This window comes from Theropithecus gelada, chromosome 12, assembly GCF_003255815.1.
Source record: "Theropithecus gelada isolate Dixy chromosome 12, Tgel_1.0, whole genome shotgun sequence".
In the NCBI taxonomy this organism is placed as follows: domain Eukaryota; kingdom Metazoa; phylum Chordata; class Mammalia; order Primates; family Cercopithecidae; genus Theropithecus; species Theropithecus gelada.
Window position 1 is genome coordinate 42,830,414 of NC_037680.1, and position 22,199 is coordinate 42,852,612.

Sequence of the window (22,199 nt, forward strand, 5' to 3'; positions counted from 1 at the left end):
CTAGTCTGTGGATTTCATAGTTTATATTGTAACCAATTTTGTTTCTTTTTCCTTCTAGTTAAAAGTCATATTATCTGCTTCTTCCCTACCTAAATATTTTCACTGGACACTGGACATTGTGAATTTTATGATGTGCTATATTTTACTATATTTCTAAAATATGTCAGGCACTTAAACTATGTTCAGAGTAGTTTAACCTCTTTGAGGCTTGGATTAAAGTATATTTAAGTCAGGTCCAGAGCAGCATTTCATAGCGAACGGGGATCCTCACATTTTTGTTTTCTCAGGATCCCTTCTGTCATGTTTCACAGTCCTGTGTTACCTACTTTTCAATGTCTAAAAATATTTGTTTCATACCTTTTATCTCATTTTCTAGTTGTTTACAATGACACAGCAGTTCCCACAATCCATCCTAAACGGAAACAGAAGACCCTAACTTTACTTTTAAATAACCTTAAATAAATCTAATTTTCTCAGTGATTGCACCCCCACAATAATGACAACCTGAAATTTCATTTTTTCTCTTCAGCATTAGAATATTTAATTTTTGTGCATTAAACCAATGAAGATGAGCTGGGATAGCTAAGATATGGAAAACATAACCATAGCAGAGTAGTGATTAAATAAAACTTTCTATAATCAACAACATAGAATCTCCAGAGCACTGACATGAATAACTCTATCTTATAATCTCAGAAACAAAAATATCCCATACAATTAATATTATACAAGATCTATTAACAACAACATTCACCAAGGGAAAACAATCAATATAAAACATACAGACAACATTATAATGTCTTAGACATGCCTATGAGTGTTTACTACGTAATAATTCATGGTATAGTTATGATAGTATACCACATTTCCATTTTCTTGTTGATTTGTGTAAAAAGTCAAGAGGCTGATATCTGTAGTATACGATCAGACCATGGGTGTCATCCACTCTACCCCCATCAATAGCAGCAATTACACTTAGGCAATTGTGTTAATAATTTTGGCTAATTGAAGTAAAAGCACAAAGACTGTTATATTGTACATTTAATACATAGTCTGTTATTGAGGGAAAAATACCCTCTATTTTCTTCATCTAAAATAATAAAAAGGTAATGTGATCATACTGGAGAATGATGATAGCTATTCCAGGAAGGTGCCTGGCATCTTCTGACACTTCTTGTCATCGGTGTTAAGAAAACAGAACAGAGTGGATTCGTGTCCTACAATCTATTCCATCAGTGGCACATCAGCGCTGAATACTACATCACAAGCCCTTGTCCAATTGTAAGATGGCCTCATGATAGCTGCTTGTGCTTCTTAAATACTCTAGAGTGAAAGAATTTCTCTGGATTTTCACACTTGAGGCTTTTAAATATTCTATATTTCTGTTTAGTGATAAAATTCTGGTTGTTGTTCTAATTTATGTGAGTTTTCGGTAAAAGTACTGCAGATCAGTGTGAGCTAATGCACATGCAATCAATGCCTTGCAAGGCTTTTCATCACACTTTCTTCCTGTATAGATCGATTGCTAATAAAGGTATCCAATTACTTCCCTCAGAGTGTACTTGGGAATAGCATTAAGTGAAGGAAGCTTGATATGGTCACCTGGTTATAACTGTACATTATTCACAAGACCTTTCCTGTGTGCATAAAACGCTGCAGCAGCAGAGATCCCTAGCAGACCTTGACTGCAGTAGAACCTTTGTGTACACTGGAAGGATCCAGTGTTGTTGTTGTTGTATTTCTGCAGAAAGCAATGTGAGGACACAGAAATAATTTAAATACTTTAAATTATTTAGTAATTTAAAGGTCAAGAGAAAAGTAGACATCTTAGAGATAAATATTCATCACTTTTGTGATGTAAAAATAAAAATAAAAACAACTCATCTCCCTTAATCGAACTGATATTACTATCATGGAATCTTGCTTGTCCTAAATATGTCAGTGCTCCAACTTGGTCTAAAAAGGTTCACTCAGTTGAGAAAACAAATCGTTTTCCTGACCAGAACTATAAACCATGATTGTTAGAACAATTAAAAAGAAATATTTGTTCAGTAAACCAAGGGGGCTCTTTCACATATGAAACAAGGTGAAATAATGATCAAAAAGGTATTCCTGCTTTACATTGCACTGTTTCATGGGTTCATGATAAATTCCTTCCTGTTAGTTTTTGTTTAAGAATCTTGGAGAGATTTCTACTAAGCAAAAGAGGTAAAAGTCAGTGTAGGATTAGCAACTACTGCTTATAATACCTATACTGTTAATTAAGAGTCAATTATAATGGGATATTATGTTAGACAGCTATACTACCTGTTAACACTGTGAAATTACATTCAGGTTTAGGTTTCAGATAATGTAATCATCTTAATGATGATATCTAGTTAGAAAATAAAGTTTTATTCCATCTAAAGCTCCTATTTATTTATTTATTTATTGAGACAGAGTCTCACTCTGTCACCCAGGCTGGAGTACAGTGGCACGATCTCGGCTCACCGCAATCTCCACCTCCCATATTCAAGCAATTCTCCTGCTTCAGCCTCCTGAGTATCTGGGATTACAGTTGTGCGCCACCACACTCAGCTATTTTTTATATTTTTAGTATAGACGGGGTTTCACCATGTTGGTTAGTCTATTCTCGAACTCCTGACCTCATGATCTGCTCACTTTGGCCTCCCAAAGTTCTGAGATTACAGGCATGAGCCAACGTGCCTGGCTAAAGCTCCAATTTATTAAGAAAAATATTGAAGACTTTTAATCACTGTGTGTGTCCTGAATTGTTTGCAATTTTGCTCCTCAGAGTGACAGAGCATGGCACTCATTTTTATGAGCAATTCTACTGTGGTTCCAAGCTTGTGCAACATACTCAATAAAATACAAGAATCATAGTATGCACCCTATAATAGTTTCCTTCTTTCTTTTCCTTCCTTCCTTCCTTCCTTCTTTCCTTCCTTCCTTCCTTCCTTCCTTCCTTCCTTCCTTCCTCTTTCCGTCATCTTTCTTTTTTTCTCTCTTTATCTTGATTTTAATGAAGAGAAATAAGATTTAAGCTTACCCTGGGGAACACTACTATAGGAGATAAAATTTGAGTTATTTCAGTTTCTAAACCTACTAAAGGCCCAAAGTTCAGCTGATGCATGAAACAGGGATATGCAATTATTGTAGAAAGAAGAAGTCACATTCCAAGGAGACCATCTGAAGAAAAGTAAGCAAAGGGGCCTATAAATACTGTAGGCAAGGTTTAAGAGGAAACCAAAGGATTCTGCTTCTAAGACTGAAGGGACAAGAAGGGAATAGTTGCCAAAAATTGCCCTAGAGATTAGATGTAGATGTAAGAAACATTTACAGAAATTGTGGCCATAGGTAAAGAACGGAAGCTACACCCAGTGACTGGGGAGGGAGCAAACACTTGGTCTGGTGCTTCCCATTGGTCAAACTCAACCAGAAGCCACAGGTCAAGAGAACCCATTGAAACAGCTCTTGTGAGTCAGTCTCTAAGAGCTGAGGGCAAGGAGAAGGGTAAAGAGTAGTTCTGGCAGGGCAAAAGGAAGATATCCAGTACAGATGATAAACTGTTACAAATACACTACTCTGACAAATTTCATTTATTCTTCAATCAATGTTGTTTAGCAGTGCTTCCTAAGATGATGAAAATGTAATAAATTTGTGCTGTCAAATACGGTGGACCCTAGATACAGGCTTTTATTGAATACTTGAAATGTGGCTAGTGGGATTTAGAAACTGAAGTCTTAATTTTATTTGCTAATTAATTTAAATTTGAATAGTCACATGTGACTAGTAGCTACCAGTACAGACCTAAGTAACTGTATCATAAATTTAACCATGCATTACAATCAGTTGAAGGGCTTACTAACACAAGCCCCACTCCCATAATTTCTGATTCTGTGGTAGGGTCACTGAATATGCATTTCTGAAAAGTTTCCAGACACATGATATTAAAATGTTGAAAATTAAAGGCAGAAAAATCTGGAATGCAGCCAGAGAGAGATGATGCAGCCAGAGAGAGATGATGGTGATAGAAATAGCTGACTTATATTTTCATTAAACCCCATATTGACTTAAAGTGTACATACAGAGTTGCAAATTGACACTGAAATTCAATCGTAACACATAGGTAAAACTAAACCACAGTACACTGATGTCAAGAAATGGTTCTAAGTAAGAAACACAGTAATGTGAAATTGTAAAACAAGAATGAGAAACAATAGCCCCCCAAATTCTGTATACAACATAGATGTACTATTTAAAAAGAATCCTCTTAGATAACTACAATTTTCAATTGTGAATGTGCACCCACGGAGAGTAGTTTTTTTTTTTTTTTTAAGATTCAAGATGTACATGTGCTTCTTTGTTACATGGATATTACATGAGTAGTGGTGAGGTTTAGGCTTATAAAGTACCCATCACCTCACTCAAATATTGAACATTGTACCCAATTGGTAATTTGTCAGCCCTCAGCTCCCTCCCACCTTCTTCACTTTGGAGTCCCTAGAGTCCATTATCCCACATATAAGTGAGAACATAAGATATTTTACATTCTCTAGCAGACATAATCCTTAAAGACTGGCTGAATAGAATTCTTCTAACAGAAAAGATGAATAAAATAAGAGATCATGGAGCATCAGGAAGGAAGAAGTAATAATGCAAAAAGCAGAAATATAGGTCATACAATGAGCTTTGTATGTGATGTTTGATGATTGGAACAAAATTATAGCATAATCTCATTCTCATGATGATATTATAAAAATGGGGAAGAAAAGGGAAGGTTAAAATAGTAATACAAGTAGACTCATAAAGAGATAGATAGATAGTGAGAGAGACAAGTAGATACAGGAATACTCAGAACAACCACTACCAAAAATGATACACTCAAAATCACTATAGTTAAATCAGATGAAATTCTAAAATATGTTCCAGGAACATGAAGGAAGAAGAGAAAAGAGAAACAGAGGTCTGAGTCCAGAGAAAACAAACAGGAAAGAACTAATAAATGGCAATCTTAAGTACTGGCATATCAACAATTGCCTCAAGTGTAAGAATTTTAAATACATCAACAAAAAAATAGATAAAAAATATACCTCAGCTAAAGGCTGCTTACAAGAAACTCCCTTCAAATTCAACGACATATATAGGTTGAAAGTAAAATGGTGAAAAAAAAATTGCCATGCAAACTTTAATTAAAAAAAAACCCAAAATGGGCTACATTGTTATCTGATAAAGTTGACGTCAGAGAAAGAAAATTATTAAATACAAAAACGGACATGCATAATGACAAAAAGCAAGCTATTAGGAAGAAATAACAGTCATATCTATATGCATCAAACAACAGAGTTTCAAAATACATGTAAGAAAATCTGAGAGTGCTGAAAGGAGAAACAGAAAAATTCATAATTGTAGTTGGGGATTTCAACAGCTCCTTCTCAGGAACTGATAAAAACACCAGACAGAAAATCAAAAAAGATTCTATATCCTGATTATCTGAACAACACAATCAGCGAACAGGATCTAACAAACATATACGCAACACTTCATCCAACAATTGCAGAATACACATTTTCTCCAAGTATCCATGAAGCAATTACTAAGATAGACCATGAAGCAATTACTAAGATAGACCATATCCAGGGTCATAAAACAAACCTCAATAAATTTAAAAGAATTAAAGTCATATATAGTGTATTCTCTGACCACAAAGGATTAAAATTATAAATTAAATACATAAAACAAAGGAATATCTCCAAATCTGTAGAAATTAAACAGCACACTTCTAAATCCATGGGCCTAAGAGAAAGCCTGTGTATTTCTTATATAAGCAAGAAAGAATGAAATAACAAATAGGATAATCCTATAAAATAGAAAAATGGAAAACAACAGGAAAAATCAATGAAACAAAAGTCTGTTTTTTAAAAAGTCAATACAATTGATAAATCTGTAAATAAAAGTAAAATACATACCATATTAATGAGTAAGGAAAAACAAGGCAAAAATACCCAAACGATTCTCAAAACCATTTGATAGGGTTTTGATGGCAACTCTATCAAAATCCCAGCTTGGCTTTTTTGTAGAAGTTAACAAGCTTATCATAAAATTTTTGTAGAAACAGCCCTAGAATAACCTATCTTGGAAAAAAAAAATTAGAACAAAGTTGAAGGAGTCATATCTTCTTATTTCCAGGCTTACTATACAGCTACCGCAATCTAAACAGTTTGGTGATGGAAAGGTCAAAGGAATAGAGAATCCAGAAATAAACTGTTACATTTATGGTCAATTGATTTCAACAAGAGTGTCAAGACAATTGAATGGGGAAAGAACAATATTCAACAAATGGTGCTGGGACAGCTGGATAGCAATATGCAAAAGCATGATCTTAGACCCCTTTCTCAAACCATACACACACAAAAATTAACTCAGAAGCATAAACTTAAACATAAGAGCTAAAAGCACAACACTCTTAGAAGAAAACGTGGGAGTAAATCGTTGTAAGCTTGGATTAGGCAATAGTTTCTCAAATATCCTAAAAGTACAAGTAAAAGCTTGATAAATTGGACTTCAACAAAATTAAAACTTTTGTGTATCAAAGGACATAATCAAGAAAGTAAAAAGACAACTCACATAACGTGAGAAAAATATTTGCCAACCATATGTCTAATAAAGAACTGCTATGTAAAATATAGGAAGAACCGCAATAAAAGATAAATAATCCAACTAAAAATGGGCAATGGATTTGAATAGGCATCCCTCCAAAGACGTACAGATATCCAGTAAACTCATGAAAATGTTCTCAACATAATTAGCCATTAGCAAAGTGCAAATCAAGACTACAGTGAGAATCTACTTCATACTCAGGATTGCTATAAACAAAAATACAGATAGCAAATGTTAGCAAGAATGTGAAAAAATGACACCTACATGCATTGCTGGTGGGAATATAAAATGGTTGCAACAATTTTGAAAACCAGTAGAGCAGTTTGTCAGTAAATTAAACATAGTGGTACCAATTTCACCTCTAAGTATATAGTGAAGAGAATTGAAATAATGGATCTACCCAAAAATTGTACACTAATGTTCATAGCAGCATTATTCATAATACTCAAAATGTGGAAACAATCCAAATGATGAATGGATAAATAAAATATAATATATCCACATAGTTAAACATTATTCAGCAATAAAGAGGAATGAAGTACTGATATCTGCTACAACATTTGAAATATTGTGCTAAATGAAAGAAGCCAGTCAAAAAAAACCACATATTTACACTCCCACCAACAGTGTATAAGAAGAAAATGTGGGGAGCAAGATGGCCGAATAGGAGCAGCTCCAGTCTCCAACTCCCAGCGCCAGCGACACAGAAGACCAGTGATTTCGGCATTTTCAACTGAGGAGCGCAGCTCATCGCCAGCAACGGATCAAAGCTGGACGGAGAATGACTTTGACGAGATGAGAGAAGAAGGCTTCAGTCCATCAAATTTCTCAGAGCTAAAGGAGGAATTACGTACCCAGCGCAAAGAAACTAAAAATCTTGAAAAAAAAGTGGAAGAATTGACGGCTAGACTAATTAATGCAGAGAAGGTCATAAACGAAATGAAAGAGATGAAAACCATGACACGAGAAATACGTGACAAATGCACAAGCTTCAGTAACCGACTCGATCAACTGGAAGAAAGAGTATCAGCGATTGAGGATCAAATGAATGAAATGAAGCGAGAAGAGAAACCAAAAGAAAAAAGAAGAAAAAGAAATGAACAAAGCCTGCAAGAAGTATGGGATTACGTAAAAAGACCAAATCTACGTCTGATTGGGGTGCCTGAAAGTGAGGGGGAAAATGGAACCAAGTTGGAAAACACTCTTCAGGATATCATCCAGGAGAACTTCCCCAACCTAGTAGGGCAGGCCAACATTCAAATCCAGGAAATACAGAGAATGCCACAAAGATACTCCTCGAGAAGAGCAACTCCAAGACACATAATTGCCAGATTCACCAAAGTTGAAATGAAGGAAAAAATCTTAAGGGCAGCCAGAGAGAAAGGTCGGGTTACCCACAAAGGGAAGCCCATCAGACTCACAGCAGATCTCTCGGCAGAAACTCTACAAGCCAGAAGAGAGTGGGGGCCAATATTCAACATTCTTAAAGAAAAGAATTTTAAACCCAGAATTTCATATCCAGCCAAACTAAGTTTCATAAGTGAAGGAGAAATAAAATCCTTTACAGATAAGCAAATGCTTAGAGATTTTGTCACCACTAGGCCTGCCTTACAAGAGACCCTGAAGGAAGCACTCAACATGGAAAGGAACAACCGGTACCAGCCATCTCAAAAACATGCCAAAATGTAAAGACCATCGAGGCTAGGAAGAAACTGCATCAACTAACGAGCAAAATAACCAGTTAATATCATAATGGCAGGATCAAGTTCACACTTAACAATCTTAACCTTAAATGTAAATGGACTAAATGCTCCAATTAAAAGACACAGACTGGCAAACTGGATAAAGAGTCAAGACCCATCAGTCTGCTGTATTCAGGAAACCCATCTCACACGCAGAGACATACATAGGCTCAAAATAAAGGGATGGAGGAAGATTTACCAAGCAAATGGAGAACAAAAAAAAGCAGGGGTTGCAATACTAGTCTCTGATAAAACAGACTTTAAACCATCAAAGATCAAAAGAGACAAAGAAGGCCATTACATAATGGTAAAGGGATCAATTCAACAGGAAGAGCTAACTATCCTAAATATATATGCACCCAATACAGGAGCACCCAGATTCATAAAGCAAGTCCTTAGAGACTTACAAAGAGACTTAGACTCCCATACAATAATAATGGGAGACTTCAACACTCCACTGTCAACATTAGACAGATCAACGAGACAGAAAGTGAACAAGGATATCCAGGAATTGAACTCATCTCTGCAGCAAGCAGACCTAATAGACATCTATAGAACTCTCCACCCCAAATCAACAGAATATACATTCTTCTCAGCACCACATCGTACTTATTCCAAAATTGACCACGTAATTGGAAGTAAAGCACTCCTCAGCAAATGTACAAGAACAGAAATTATAACAAACTGTCTCTCAGACCACAGTGCAATCAAACTAGAACTCAGGACTAAGAAACTCAATCAAAACCGCTCAACTACATGGAAACTGAACAACCTGCTCCTGAATGACTACTGGGTACATAACGAAATGAAGGCAGAAATAAAGATGTTCTTTGAAACCAATGAGAACAAAGATACAACATACCAGAATCTCTGGGACACATTTAAAGCAGTGTGTAGAGGGAAATTTATAGCACTAAATGCCCACAAGAGAAAGCAGGAAAGATCTAAAATTGACACTCTAACATCGCAATTAAAAGAACTAGAGAAGCAAGAGCAAACACATTCNNNNAAAACTGGCACAAGACAGGGATGCCCTCTCTCACCACTCCTATTCAACATAGTGTTGGAAGTTCTGGCTAGGGCAATCAGGCAAGAGAAAGAAATCAAGGGTATTCAGTTAGGAAAAGAAGAAGTCAAATTGTCCCTCTTTGCAGATGACATGATTGTATATTTAGAAAACCCCATTGTCTCAGCCCAAAATCTCCTTAAGCTGATAAGCAACTTCAGCAAAGTCTCAGGATACAAAATTAATGTGCAAAAATCACAAGCATTCTTATACACCAGTAACAGACAAACAGAGAGCCAAATCAGGAATGAACTTCCATTCACAATTGCTTCAAAGAGAATCAAATACCTAGGAATCCAACTTACAAGGGATGTAAAGGACCTCTTCAAGGAGAACTACAAACCACTGCTCAGTGAAATAAAAGAGGACACAAACAAATGGAAGAACATACCATGCTCATGGATAGGAAGAATCAATATCGTGAAAATGGCCATACTGCCCAAGGTAATTTATAGATTCAATGCCATCCCCATCAAGCTACCAATGAGTTTCTTCACAGAATTGGAAAAAACTGCTTTAAAGTTCATATGGAACCAAAAAAGAGCCCGCATCTCCAAGACAATCCTAAGTCAAAAGAACAAAGCTGGAGGCATCACGCTACCTGACTTCAAACTATACTACAAGGCTACAGTAACCAAAACAGCATGGTACTGGTACCAAAACAGAGATATAGACCAATGGAACAGAACAGAGTCCTCAGAAATAATACCACACATCTACAGCCATCTGATCTTTGACAAACCTGAGAGAAACAAGAAATGGGGAAAGGATTCCCTATTTAATAAATGGTGCTGGGAAAATTGGCTAGCCATAAGTAGAAAGCTGAAACTGGATCCTTTCCTTACTCCTTATACGAAAATTAATTCAAGATGGATTAGAGACTTAAATGTTAGACCTAACACCATAAAAATCCTAGAGGAAAACCTAGGTAGTACCATTCAGGACATAGGCATGGGCAAAGACTTCATGTCTAAAACACCAAAAGCAACGGCAGCAAAAGCCAAAATTGACAAATGGGATCTCATTAAACTGAAGAGCTTCTGCACAGCAAAAGAAACTACCATCAGAGTGAACAGGCAACCTACAGAATGGGAGAAAATTTTTGCAATCTACTCATCTGACAAAGGGCTAATATCCAGAACCTACAAAGAACTCCAACAAATTTACAAGAAAAAAACAAACAACCCCATCAAAAAGTGGGCAAAGGATATGAATAGACATTTCTCAAAAGAAGACATTCATACAGCCAACAAACACATGAAAAAATGCTCATCATCACTGGCCATCAGAGAAATGCAAATCAAAACCACAATGAGATACCATCTCACACCAGTTAGAATGGCGATCATTCAAAAGTCAGGAAACAACAGGTGCTGGAGAGGATGTGGAGAAATAGGAACACTTTTACACTGTTGGTGGGATTGTAAACTAGTTCAACCATTATGGAAAACAGTATGGCGATTCCTCAAGGATCTAGAACTAGATGTACCATATGACCCAGCCATCCCATTACTGGGTATATACCCAAAGGATTATAAATTATGCTGCTATAAAGACACATGCACACGTATGTTTATTGCGGCACTATTCACAATAGCAAAGACTTGGAATCAACCCAAATGTCCATCAGTGACAGATTGGATTAAGAAAATGTGGCACATATACACCATGGAATACTATGCAACCATAAAAAAGGATGAGTTTGAGTCCTTTGTAGGGACATGGATGCAGCTGGAATCCATCATTCTTAGCAAAGTATCACAAGAACAGAAAACCAAACACCGCATGTTCTCACTCATAGGTGGGAACTGAACAATGAGAGCACTTGGACTCAGGAAGGGGAACATCACACACCGGGGCCTATCATGGGTAGGGGGGAGGGGGGAGGGATTGCATTGGGTGTTATACCTGATGTAAATGACGAGTTGATGGGTGCAGCACACCAACAAGGCACAAGTATACATATGTACCAAACCTGCACGTTATGCACATGTACCCTACAACTTAAAGTATAATAATAATAAATAAATTTAAAAAAATAAATAAAATAAAATAAAATAAAAAATTAAAAAAAAATAAAAAAAAGAAGAAAATGTGGTACATATATGCCATGTAATACTATGCAGCCATAAAAAAGAATGAGATCATGTCCTTTGCTGGGACATGGATGGAGATGGAGGCCATTATCCTTAGCAAACTAACACAGGAGTAGAAAACTAAATACTGCATGTTCTCACTTATAAGTAGGAGCTAAATGATGAGAACAGATGAACACATAGAGGGGAACAACACACCCTGGGGTCTATTGGAGGGTGAAAGGTGGTAGGAGGGAGAGAATCAGGAAAAATAACTAATGGGTACTAGGCTTAATACCTGGGTGATGAACTAATTTGTACTGCAAACCCCCATGACACAAGTTTACCTATGTAACAAACCTGCACTTGTACCCCTGAACTTAAAATAAAAGTTAAACAAAAAAGAAAAACGATCACATATTACATTATTTCATTAATATGAACTGTCTAGAACAGATAAATCTATAGAGACAGAAAGTAAATTCATGGTTTTCTAGGGTTAGGTGGTGGTGGAATATGGAGTGACTCTCAACAGAGATAAAACTGTTACAAACTTGAATTGCTGTGATGCTTGTACAGCTCTGTTAATATACTAAAACCATCTAATTATATACTTTACAAGGATATGTTAATCATGTCTCAATTAATATATTTTTAAAAGAATGATTGATAGACAATACGAGCAATTTAATGTATAAGATAGCTATTGCTTGGTAATTGAGAAAGCCCACTTTAAGTGTTCTCTTTTTTTTTTAAATTTAGAGACAAGGTCTCACTATGTTGTCCAGGCTGGTCTTGAACTCCTGGGCTCAAGCAAGCCTCCCAATTTGGCCACCCAAAGTGCTGGGATTCCAGAAATGAGCTACTGCACCCAGTCTAAGTGTTCCTTTGAAGTCGTCTCAACCTTAACACTCTTGAGTTGTCATTTTTCTTTCCCTCACATGAACACATCCTAGATTCCAACTCTACCATCTCATGCCATTTTTTGAATGCTTTTTGCATAAGTAGAGAGACTTGGGGTTTATGGACTCTATTTTTCACACTTCTATATTTGCTGTTACTTCAGCTTAGGATGTCATTCCTCATTTTCATCATCACCTCCCACAAAATCCCATTTACTTGAACACTTAGCTCAAGATCCAGCTTTTCTGCTAAGCTCAGTAAAACTTTCCACTAGCTCTTGGTGAGGATCTCCGTTATTGGAAGGGAGTTAACAAATAGTTCCAACATGGTGTTTTGTCACACTAAGAAATGACTTTTTAAGGATAAGAGCAATCCTATTTATCTCTAAATTGTTGTGCCTAATACCTAGGAGGTGCTCAACAGATTTTTATAAAATGACAAAACGGAGGGAGAAAATAAGGAAAAAATGTTGATAAAATTGTGTATAAATGTGGACTGCAAACTTATGGATCATTTGAAGGTGTAGACTTTCAAAGAGCCTAGGCTAGAATCCAGGAGTATAGGGTTATGCCACCTGGACAGTGAGTAGAACCTGGGGCTGGAGTGGAGATAGAATTCTTTGAGCCAGTGTGTGATTATAAGTAATTGAAGACAGAGGTTTCTATACGGATGAGGAGATGATTAAGTGTCTAACCCTGAAAGTTTTAGTTTACCAAACATAAAGATGAAAATTTCCACTTGTGAAGACTCAGTCATTCACTGAAGTTCTTTATTGACCATTATAGCTAAGAATGCAGACCCGGAATTTATGGAAAGGAACAGATAACAGAAGAGAAAGTTCAAAAACCAAAGGGGAAAATAAAACATGTCTGAGAAGGGATTTGAGGTGTCCAGAGTAATTCTGCTCAGATTTTCTAGCTAATCTCTGCAATAGGGATTTCATCGTCTCCTTGGCTCATATCTCTTTATCCTCCAGCATGAAGAAGTATAAGCTGGATGCCCAGGTCTCATCTCTGTGGTGGACTCTTCTCCTTACACGTGCCTGTGTGTTTAATAAAATCGCTTCTTTAATTGATAAAGTCCTCCTTTTCTGCAGGGGCCCACTTTACTCACTTCACCTCTGATATCCAACACAGAACCCATTATTCCTTCCTATATGTGTATTACAATGTACACTCATAGTATAAAAATTATCACATATTAGGATAACCAGCTGCATAGTTATGTTTCCCCTCAGTAGTCAGTAAGCTCTTCAGTCTCAGATATATCTTTATCTGAATAGGATCTGAGTTTACCTTTAGTATTCAGCATTCACAAAATGTTGAATTTTTCAACTTCTGTAATTTTCTCTCTCATGACGTCCCTTTTTTCAGGGAATGTCTCTACTTTTAAAATTCCCTCCACTAAATGGGGAAAGTGGGACAGAGGGAGATGGAGAGAGAGAGAGAGAGCGAGAGTGAGTTTGAGAGAAAACATATCAAGGTTCTGTAACTGGACCTGGTTTAGAGTCCTGGACGTTTTACTTATAAGGTCTCTGCCATATAAAAACTTCATGACCTTTCTAAACCTAACTTTTTTCACTCATGAACTAAGAGTGATCACTTCTTCATGCATGATAAATACATAGGATAAGGCTGGGCATAGGAGTGTGCTCAATAAATGGTAGCTGTTACCATTATCTTTAAAACAATTTCAAGTGTATTATATCTATTAATGAAGCACAATAAAATTTTTGAAGATGCAGAAATTGATAAATAGTAGTGTACCAATAAATTTAATTTCAGTATTTTCTTCCAGAAAGCAAATTCTAATAATACGAAAATATATCTAGTAAAATTATCATTATAATTTTGATAGAAGAGTGATCTTTTTATATCTTGTTAATGTGTAGGGGCCTCTGGTAAGCTTACTAAAATTTGTTTTACAAAATTATGTGATCTAAAGAGAGCACAACTGTTTCCAGTTTTAAGCCTGACTTAACAAACTTCAATGTAAAGTTTATTTTTTAAAAGTATACTACACAAAGTTGCCAACATGATTTATCAAATTAAAAACAAACATAGCTTAATGTGGTTTACAAGTTACATTTATTATTTTCTATAGTATCTAAAAGGTAACATATTGTTAAGACTTTGTTAAAAATAACTCTTTACACAGCTTTTGGAAGCTAACTGGCAAACAAGGTTTACAAGTAAAAGACATACTTCTCAAACTAAAATCAGTTTGTTGTCTTTATGCAATCTACAGAAGCAAGTTATGATTCAGTTTAAGTATCTGAAGCAGTTTCCACAGTAAAGGATTCCCAAGAAATAGAAAACAGAGAAGCTTAGATAAAGCACCAACTGTCACATTTTCACCAAGTCAACACTGGTTCCTCACTGGTCCCCATAACATGACGGAGAGCAGGGGGAGAAAGGGAAGGAACACTTAGAGAGGAAAAAAACACCCTGAAATTACATTCAGTTAGGGCATCCCCTAAAGGCATCTTGGTTAGGTTATTCAATTTCTGAGGGGCAAAAAAAGATTATAATAATTAAGGCTTGAGATCATGCATTCAGAATAAAATACAATTACTGATCCATAAATTATATGGAATGTTATATAACATACTTAAAGGATGATATTTAAATCAATAACATAAATTTTCTTTCTGAATCTTTTAGGACTTAGCAGGCTCACTGAAGTCAATCTTCATACAGTCGGAATAACTTGCAGAATCTCAAACTACATGGAAGTAAATGACTATATTTATATGAATAAGTCAAAAGACAACTATTTATGTCTATATTTAAAAAATAATTTCAATAGTGAAAACTAATGTTTAGGATTTTACAGTTCTTTGAATATAAAACATTTTATAGAGTATTGATGTATATGATAAGATTAAAAACATTGAAAATGTAAATATATAAGGGAAAACTCACTTGTACATACTAATGTTATAAAACAACAACAAATTTAAACTTTTATCTCCTAATTCATAGTTCCCATAGTTTGAGTGACCATTGTCTTTCTCTAAGTTATAAAGAATTATAACGTACGGTAAAAAGTACCTTAAAGTTGCCACAACTTCCCAGTTAAGGGTCAAGACACTGTGAGAATCCCTGTACATAATGGTAGCTCTCAACTCTTCTAATTCATATTTAAACATACATTTGTCAGATCTTATATATTTAATGTTACATTAGAAATAACTGGTAAAAATACATCAATTTCATAATAAGGTAAAGCTTGAGTCTATTAACATATTATCTATTACATCATTTTAGTAAATGTATACTTTTTTAAAAAATAGGTGGAAATGAGAAGAAAATGCAAAAAAAATGTAGGCCTTAACTCTCCTTTATGCTTCCTGTTTTATGAATCTGCCCTGTTCGAGAGCCAGAGCTTAGGTGGAACTAGCCAGAGATGAGAAACCAGGAGCTCGAGCACAATGAAATCCTATTCATTCCCCGTTCCAAAATGAAAAGAAAACAAGAACATACAAAAATAAACATAGAGCTTCAACCAATCTTTTTCAAATGCAGTTTTAATCAGCCCAAGAATCTCTGAGGCTGATCTCAAAGGCACTTTCTAAAGAACTGCTCTCTCCTTTCTTCCAATTGACATTTGTCTAGGCAAGCTGATGATTTAATAGCCGGTAGCATTTCACCATCCCACATCAGGAAAGTATTTGCTTACCTGTGAGTCTTAATAGTGGTGACTTGAAGCCTATTAAATTATACATAAAATATACAAGAAAGCCCCTGCTGCTGCTGATCTCTATCACCACTTCCCTTCATTCCCTAGAAGGCACACATCATATAAGCCATGTAGAGAAAACAAACATGAGATTGTCAAATGGCCACTTTAACCCACTTTAAACTCACTGCAGCAATATTAAGGGTTCTCTGGACTTGTTAGATATAATGCTAAAAAGTGAATTGGCATGAAGTCTTGTGAATATAAGCTTAATTACCACGGGTTGTAAAGAATTGATTATTATCTCTACTTTTTCTGATCTTTTATTCCTGGCTTAGGCTTTCAACATTTTCAGATATGTGAAGAAATATGCAAAGAGGTGGTAAGTGGGATTAGATCTGGCTTTGAATAGGTGACTTCTCCTTAGCTTTGTCAAAATAGGCACCTTCTTTAGTAGCGTGAACATCTCTATCATCATCTATCATATGAATGTGTGATGTATTTTTGTCATTTCGCCTCAAGCGGTAATTTTTATAAGCACGTTGAATGATGGTTGCTGAAACTGCCTCTTGTTTTCGTTTCAAAGTAGTCGTAATTGGCTCACATGTGATCTTAAAAGGGTTGGCTAACAAAAACCCTGATTCTATTTCTGAAAGAAGTTTCTCCATCCTCACATCTTGACCCATAACTCTCTTTGTAAAAGCAAGTAGGATATCGAGGCAATGAATTCTGTCCCCAACAGCCATGGGGAGGTCCAAAGCAATGAGCTGGCCCTTGTTTGGTTTTGCCATGAAAAGAGGAGGATCAAGAGCAGCTGCAAAATCTGAAAGCTTGCTAGAGTCTATGTACTGGGTCCTATCAGGATCAAACCTTTTCCATACCTGAAAGAATTTCCTAAAATCATCTTCACTCAAGGTCTTGTTTTTCTTCTTAGAAGCAATATTTAAAAACTCCATGACAACAACAATATACATATTTACAATGATCAGCCATGATATGAGGATATAACTGACAAAATAAAAAATCCCAACAGAGGGGTTCCCACAATCTCCTCTAACTTGAGTCCCAGGGTTAATTTTATCAGGATCACAGTCAGACCATTTACTGTTGAAAATTGCATCAAGCATCCCATCCCAACCAGCAAATATTGCAACTTGAAAAAGACAGAGCATACTGCTGCCAAAGGTTTCAAAATTAGACACATCATTAATTCCAGCTTCTTTTTTAACATAGGCAAAATTGTACATTCCAAATATGGCATAGATGAACATGACCAGGAAGATGAGAAGAATGATGTTCAATAATGCTGGGAGGGACAACATCAAAGGAAGTATCAGATTATGAAACACCTTTGGTCCTTTTCCAAGACGCAGCATGTGAATGATCCGTGAGAGAAGTATCAGTTGCACAAATGAAGGAGACACAAGGTAGGATCCTACTGTCATAGGCAGACATAGTCCTGGGGGTGGGAAAAGATAAAGCAGGCTATACAATTATTCAAACACAATTGTATTTTGAGGACTATAAATTATTTTACGCTTAATCGTTTTTCCCTAAATTTTATTAATCCTTTATTGATCCCTTCCATTTTACTAATCATTCTCATTTAACAGTTAGTACGTTGAAAGTTTGGGTCGGCCAAACACCAACTGTATCAATGCTTAGGGTATCTAGCTAAATTTGGAAGATTATTTTTCTGTAACATAATCTAAGAGTAGCACAGATCAAGCAGTTGTGGAATTACAGATGACCTGATTCTGTAATGTAGGACAATAGTCATAATTTTTTATTGCTATTGGATCAAGAAATTTTTTATTGCTATTGGATCAAGAAATTGGATCATAAATTTTTATTGCTATTGGATCAAAAATATGCAACTTTTATTGAATGCCCAATAAATATATCACATCAATATGCAAAGACGAATGACATGATTTCTGTCTTCAGGAACCTTATAATTTAGAAACTAGTGATAGACATTTAAAATAATTATAAGGCAGAAAGACCTAATTGGTAAATATAATTACAGAAATGTCTGGCATTTCATGATTCATAGATTATAATTTAATTTCTTTATTTCATAAATAGTACTGGGGCTCCAGGAACTTTAAATATGAGTTGAATAAATAAGTCTTTCTTTTTTAGAACTTTTTTGTAACTGAGGTAGTTAGATGAGGGAAGTATGGCAGTGATTAACACAAGAACTATCAAACAAGTTAAAATTATAATTACATTAAAGACATGTTCTCTGGAAGTATTAGAGAGAATGTAGTTTATTTTGAGTTGAGAAGGTAGTGGAAGGAAGAATCCCAAGAGACTTCTAAGTGATACGGTAGGTTTGTTGAATCTGGAGGAATCATGTCTCACATTTCTGTTAAACTTGGTCTCTGCCTAAGATAACATTTCTCGCTGATGTTCTATCCCGTCAATACCCTATCTCTATAGTGCTTTAGTGAATCTTCTACTCTGACCTAAATTCTCATTTCCCTTCAACCTTCCAAATTCTTTCATTATGATGGAAGTATCACTAAATTGTGAATTAATTCCTCTGCATTCTCATCACTAATTTTTTAACCCAATCTCTTTTTTTTAGGGGGGGGGGGAGGTTCTTTTTTTAAATTTTGTTTTTCTTTATTTCTTCTAAAAAAAACCCACCAGGATACATGTGCAGAACATGCAGGTTTGTTACACAGTGATACATGTGCCATGGTGGTTTGCTGCACCTATGGACCAGTCCTCTAAGTTCCTTCCCCTCACGCCCCACCCTCCAACAGGCCCTGGTGTGTGTTGTTCCCCTCTCAGTGTCCATGTGTTCTCATTGTCCAACTCCCACTTATAAGTAAGAATATGTAGTGTTTGGATTTCTGTTCCTGTTTCAGTTTGCAGAGGATGATGGCTAAATCTGGCCCTATCTTGAAGCCTCTATTTCCCTTGCAACCCTCTCAAATACAGGGAGCTCATTCTTCCCCACTCCACTTTCCTCAGATTAGAAAGAAAAAATATATATCTTTCTTTCTTTTCAATATGATTTCTGGTCACTTTTCCTTCCTATTATCTTTATAAAGAAAGAGATTTTTGACACTGTGGGTCATGCCATTCAGCTATATCATTTTCTACCATTCCTTGGCTCTATAGTCTACTCATTCTTCATTCATATTCATTGAATACTTCAATAATTGGCTCAATCTCTCTCATTTCACCTTAGCATCTACCATCAACAATCTATTTAAAAGCTACTTTCTGTCTTTGGTCTTCTCAAGTTATTATATTCTTCTCCATCATTTTACAAATCCACACTTACAATCACATTCTGAACCCAGGATACCTTGCCTTCTGAAATTTCAAATTCAAACTACTTTCTCTCTGACTGCAATTGCTTTTTGTTCCAGTTCTCTGATGAAGTCCCCTTCAGTCTTACAGGACTCTAATTCCATCCTTCCTCTGCCTTCTTCCTATCAGCTCCCTCCTGTCGTCACATACTTTTCTATCAGTTTTTCTGATAGTTTCTTCTTTTCTGAAACTTACGGTTTTTTTCAGTAGTTAGTTGCATTGTTTCCACTATCAACTGAATGAGTGAATATTTGGAAGCACATCTGGGAAAACAGTTTATCTACATTTTCTACTACTCAATACATAGAATAGTGCTTGATGCAGTAAACCTAAATATTGCTCCTACTCTCATGGAACTTACATCATAATATGTGTGTTACGGGGAAGCAGAGAAACTTCTCTCTGCCTGAAACTCTTTGACACTAAATTCTTTGCTTGGCTATCTCCTTATCTGAAAAGTCTCTAATTAGATTTCATGTCTTCCATAAAGTTTTCTCCGACCTCTACTCACTGATTAGGTGACCTCCTTCTGCTATGCTGCTGCAGCACCCTGTGCCTTCCCTACCATAACCTTAATAGCACATATTAATGTACTGTTTAATTATCTATATCCTTTAATAGACTGTAAGCTATGTGTACACAGAAATTATACCTATCTTGTTTACTACTAATTTTTTTGCATATAATACAGCCTTTATTCACAAAGAGAATTATCAAGTATATTTATTAAATAAGAGAGAGATCTCCTAAGTAAGAGAAAACAAGCAACAAATTTATTAAAGCCTGAAACTCTAGTATTGTATAAGTTATAAATAGTTTTAGAGATTAGAGGGAAGGAAATAATAGCAGACTTGAAAGGTTACATCATTCTAAGGTATAAAGATCTTTCTACTGTCATCCAGAAAATTAATGTATATTACAGAATGAAGGGGTGACTAAACATTCACCTGGTGGCTTGTGATGCAAAGTCTATGTTATTAGTCCAAGAAATATTTTTGAACATCTTATCTCTATCAGGCATGGGTGGTACATGTATGAATACAAATGTGAAGCATTCCTGTTGAAAATAAAAGAAGATCCCTATCTGTTTTGCTTATTAGGAGACTATATTTCATGAGATATTTAGTGTAAGAGCTTGCTTGAATTAATATTATTATGAATAAAAATTTGACTAAAGAAAATCTCACCTGTGATGGAGAAAATAACCACCATAAAATCAAAAATGTTCCACACAATGGTGAAATAAAAACAACGGAGAGCGATGAGCTTCAGTATACATTCCATAGTATATAGCATAACAAAAATTGAGTTAATCCAGTAGAGAGCAATGTACATTTCTAGACTCTGACCATCAGTGTCTATCATCATGGCTATTGCTTGGAAACATATAAGAACCATAACAATGACATTAAAAACTTGGCTTGTTACCAAGTCAAAAATGAATCCTTGGAGTTTGTTCTGTGGGTAAAAAAACAGGTGTAATAGTCCCATTAATAGGATACATATACATATATATGGTCTTTATACTCTACAACTTTCTTCCCAAAATAAACGAGAGTGTGAACCTAAATTTTTGTCAAACTATAACATATAGTAAAAACAAACAAACAAAATGACCATGAAAAGCTTTGTTAAGGGACACAAAAATTTTGTCAAAAGCATTTGTTAAGGCTTTTAAAATAATATATAAAAAGCACCTCCATTGAAGTTTCAAAAAATCTAGACATTTTCTTACTTGTGGGCGAGGTACTGGTCTTTGAGAGTCCTCATACATTAACGTCTTCAGCCTGCGGTACTGTTTTCTCTGTTTAACTGTGATAAATATATTTGAGCCTCCCAGGTAAAAAAAGGAAAGAAAAATATATTAAAATCACACTTAATCCAAATTTTCCCTTATATTAGTATGCATTTTAAAGACTTGGCAATTATTGATTTACTCTTCTAAAGAAAGGCTTAACTGCAGTGAATGAAATCATGTTTGAACATGTCTGACTTTCTGCCCAAAAATCCATACAAAGCACATACAGAATACACACCGATAGTGACAGAAATTCAGTAATCTCTACGGGCACTCTCTTAGGGAAGCGTCAACTCTGTTTTCACATAGGGTTGTAGAAGAGGGCAAAGGAGAAACAGCAGGGGATATCTGGAAATATTTACTAAGAAAGGTTGAGTTCAACAGCTAAAGGAAAAGTTGATTTGTATCTTTTAATAAGCACAAATAAACAGAAATGATCATATGTGATCATTTTTATATGACTGTATATTGCTTTATTTTTCAAATACTATCAGAAGATTTTTTTTACTATTATTCCAAAAGTACCTTGTGCTTGCTTCTTCATAGCACGTTTGAGGACTTATTAATTTTTGTGTTTATAGTGCTAATTTCAGTATCTTATGTAATATATGTGAAGTGAATAATGTCATGTCCTAGGAATTAGGAATTGTTACTGCTCTAAATCAGGACCTGCTCGCTTAAATTGATGGCAAACACCAATTCGAAGCCTAGAAGCAAATCTTAGTATGTTATCCTGCAGGGTTGATATTTGTAGAAAGCTGAAGCATTCAATCAAAATCACATTTGATCACTCAGCTGTCTACTCCTATTTCATTGGTGGAGACTCAAGAGTGATATACAGTACTCCCCCCTTATCTGAAGTCTCACTTTCCACAGCGTCAGTTAGCCATGGTCAACCACAGTTGGAAATTATTGCATGAAAAATACTAAAAATAAATAGTTAA

The 22,199-nt window shown here is 35.5% G+C and overlaps 1 protein-coding gene across 1 annotated transcript in view; it reads right to left on the minus strand.

Moving 5' to 3' along the window:
- Nucleotides 1–14,514: 14,514 nt before the first annotated feature.
- The window catches only part of SCN7A (sodium voltage-gated channel alpha subunit 7), a 104,019-nt gene continuing 96,334 nt past the window's right edge, over nucleotides 14,515–22,199 (minus strand). Inside the window, exons 23-25 of the mRNA XM_025404749.1 lie at nucleotides 21,193–21,297; nucleotides 20,645–20,915; nucleotides 14,515–17,586 (exon numbers count right to left, since the gene is read on the minus strand). Of these exons, the coding sequence (XP_025260534.1) occupies nucleotides 16,520–17,586; nucleotides 20,645–20,915; nucleotides 21,193–21,297 (1,443 nt within the window). The 3' untranslated portion in view covers nucleotides 14,515–16,519. The remainder of the gene's footprint in view (nucleotides 17,587–20,644; nucleotides 20,916–21,192; nucleotides 21,298–22,199) is intronic.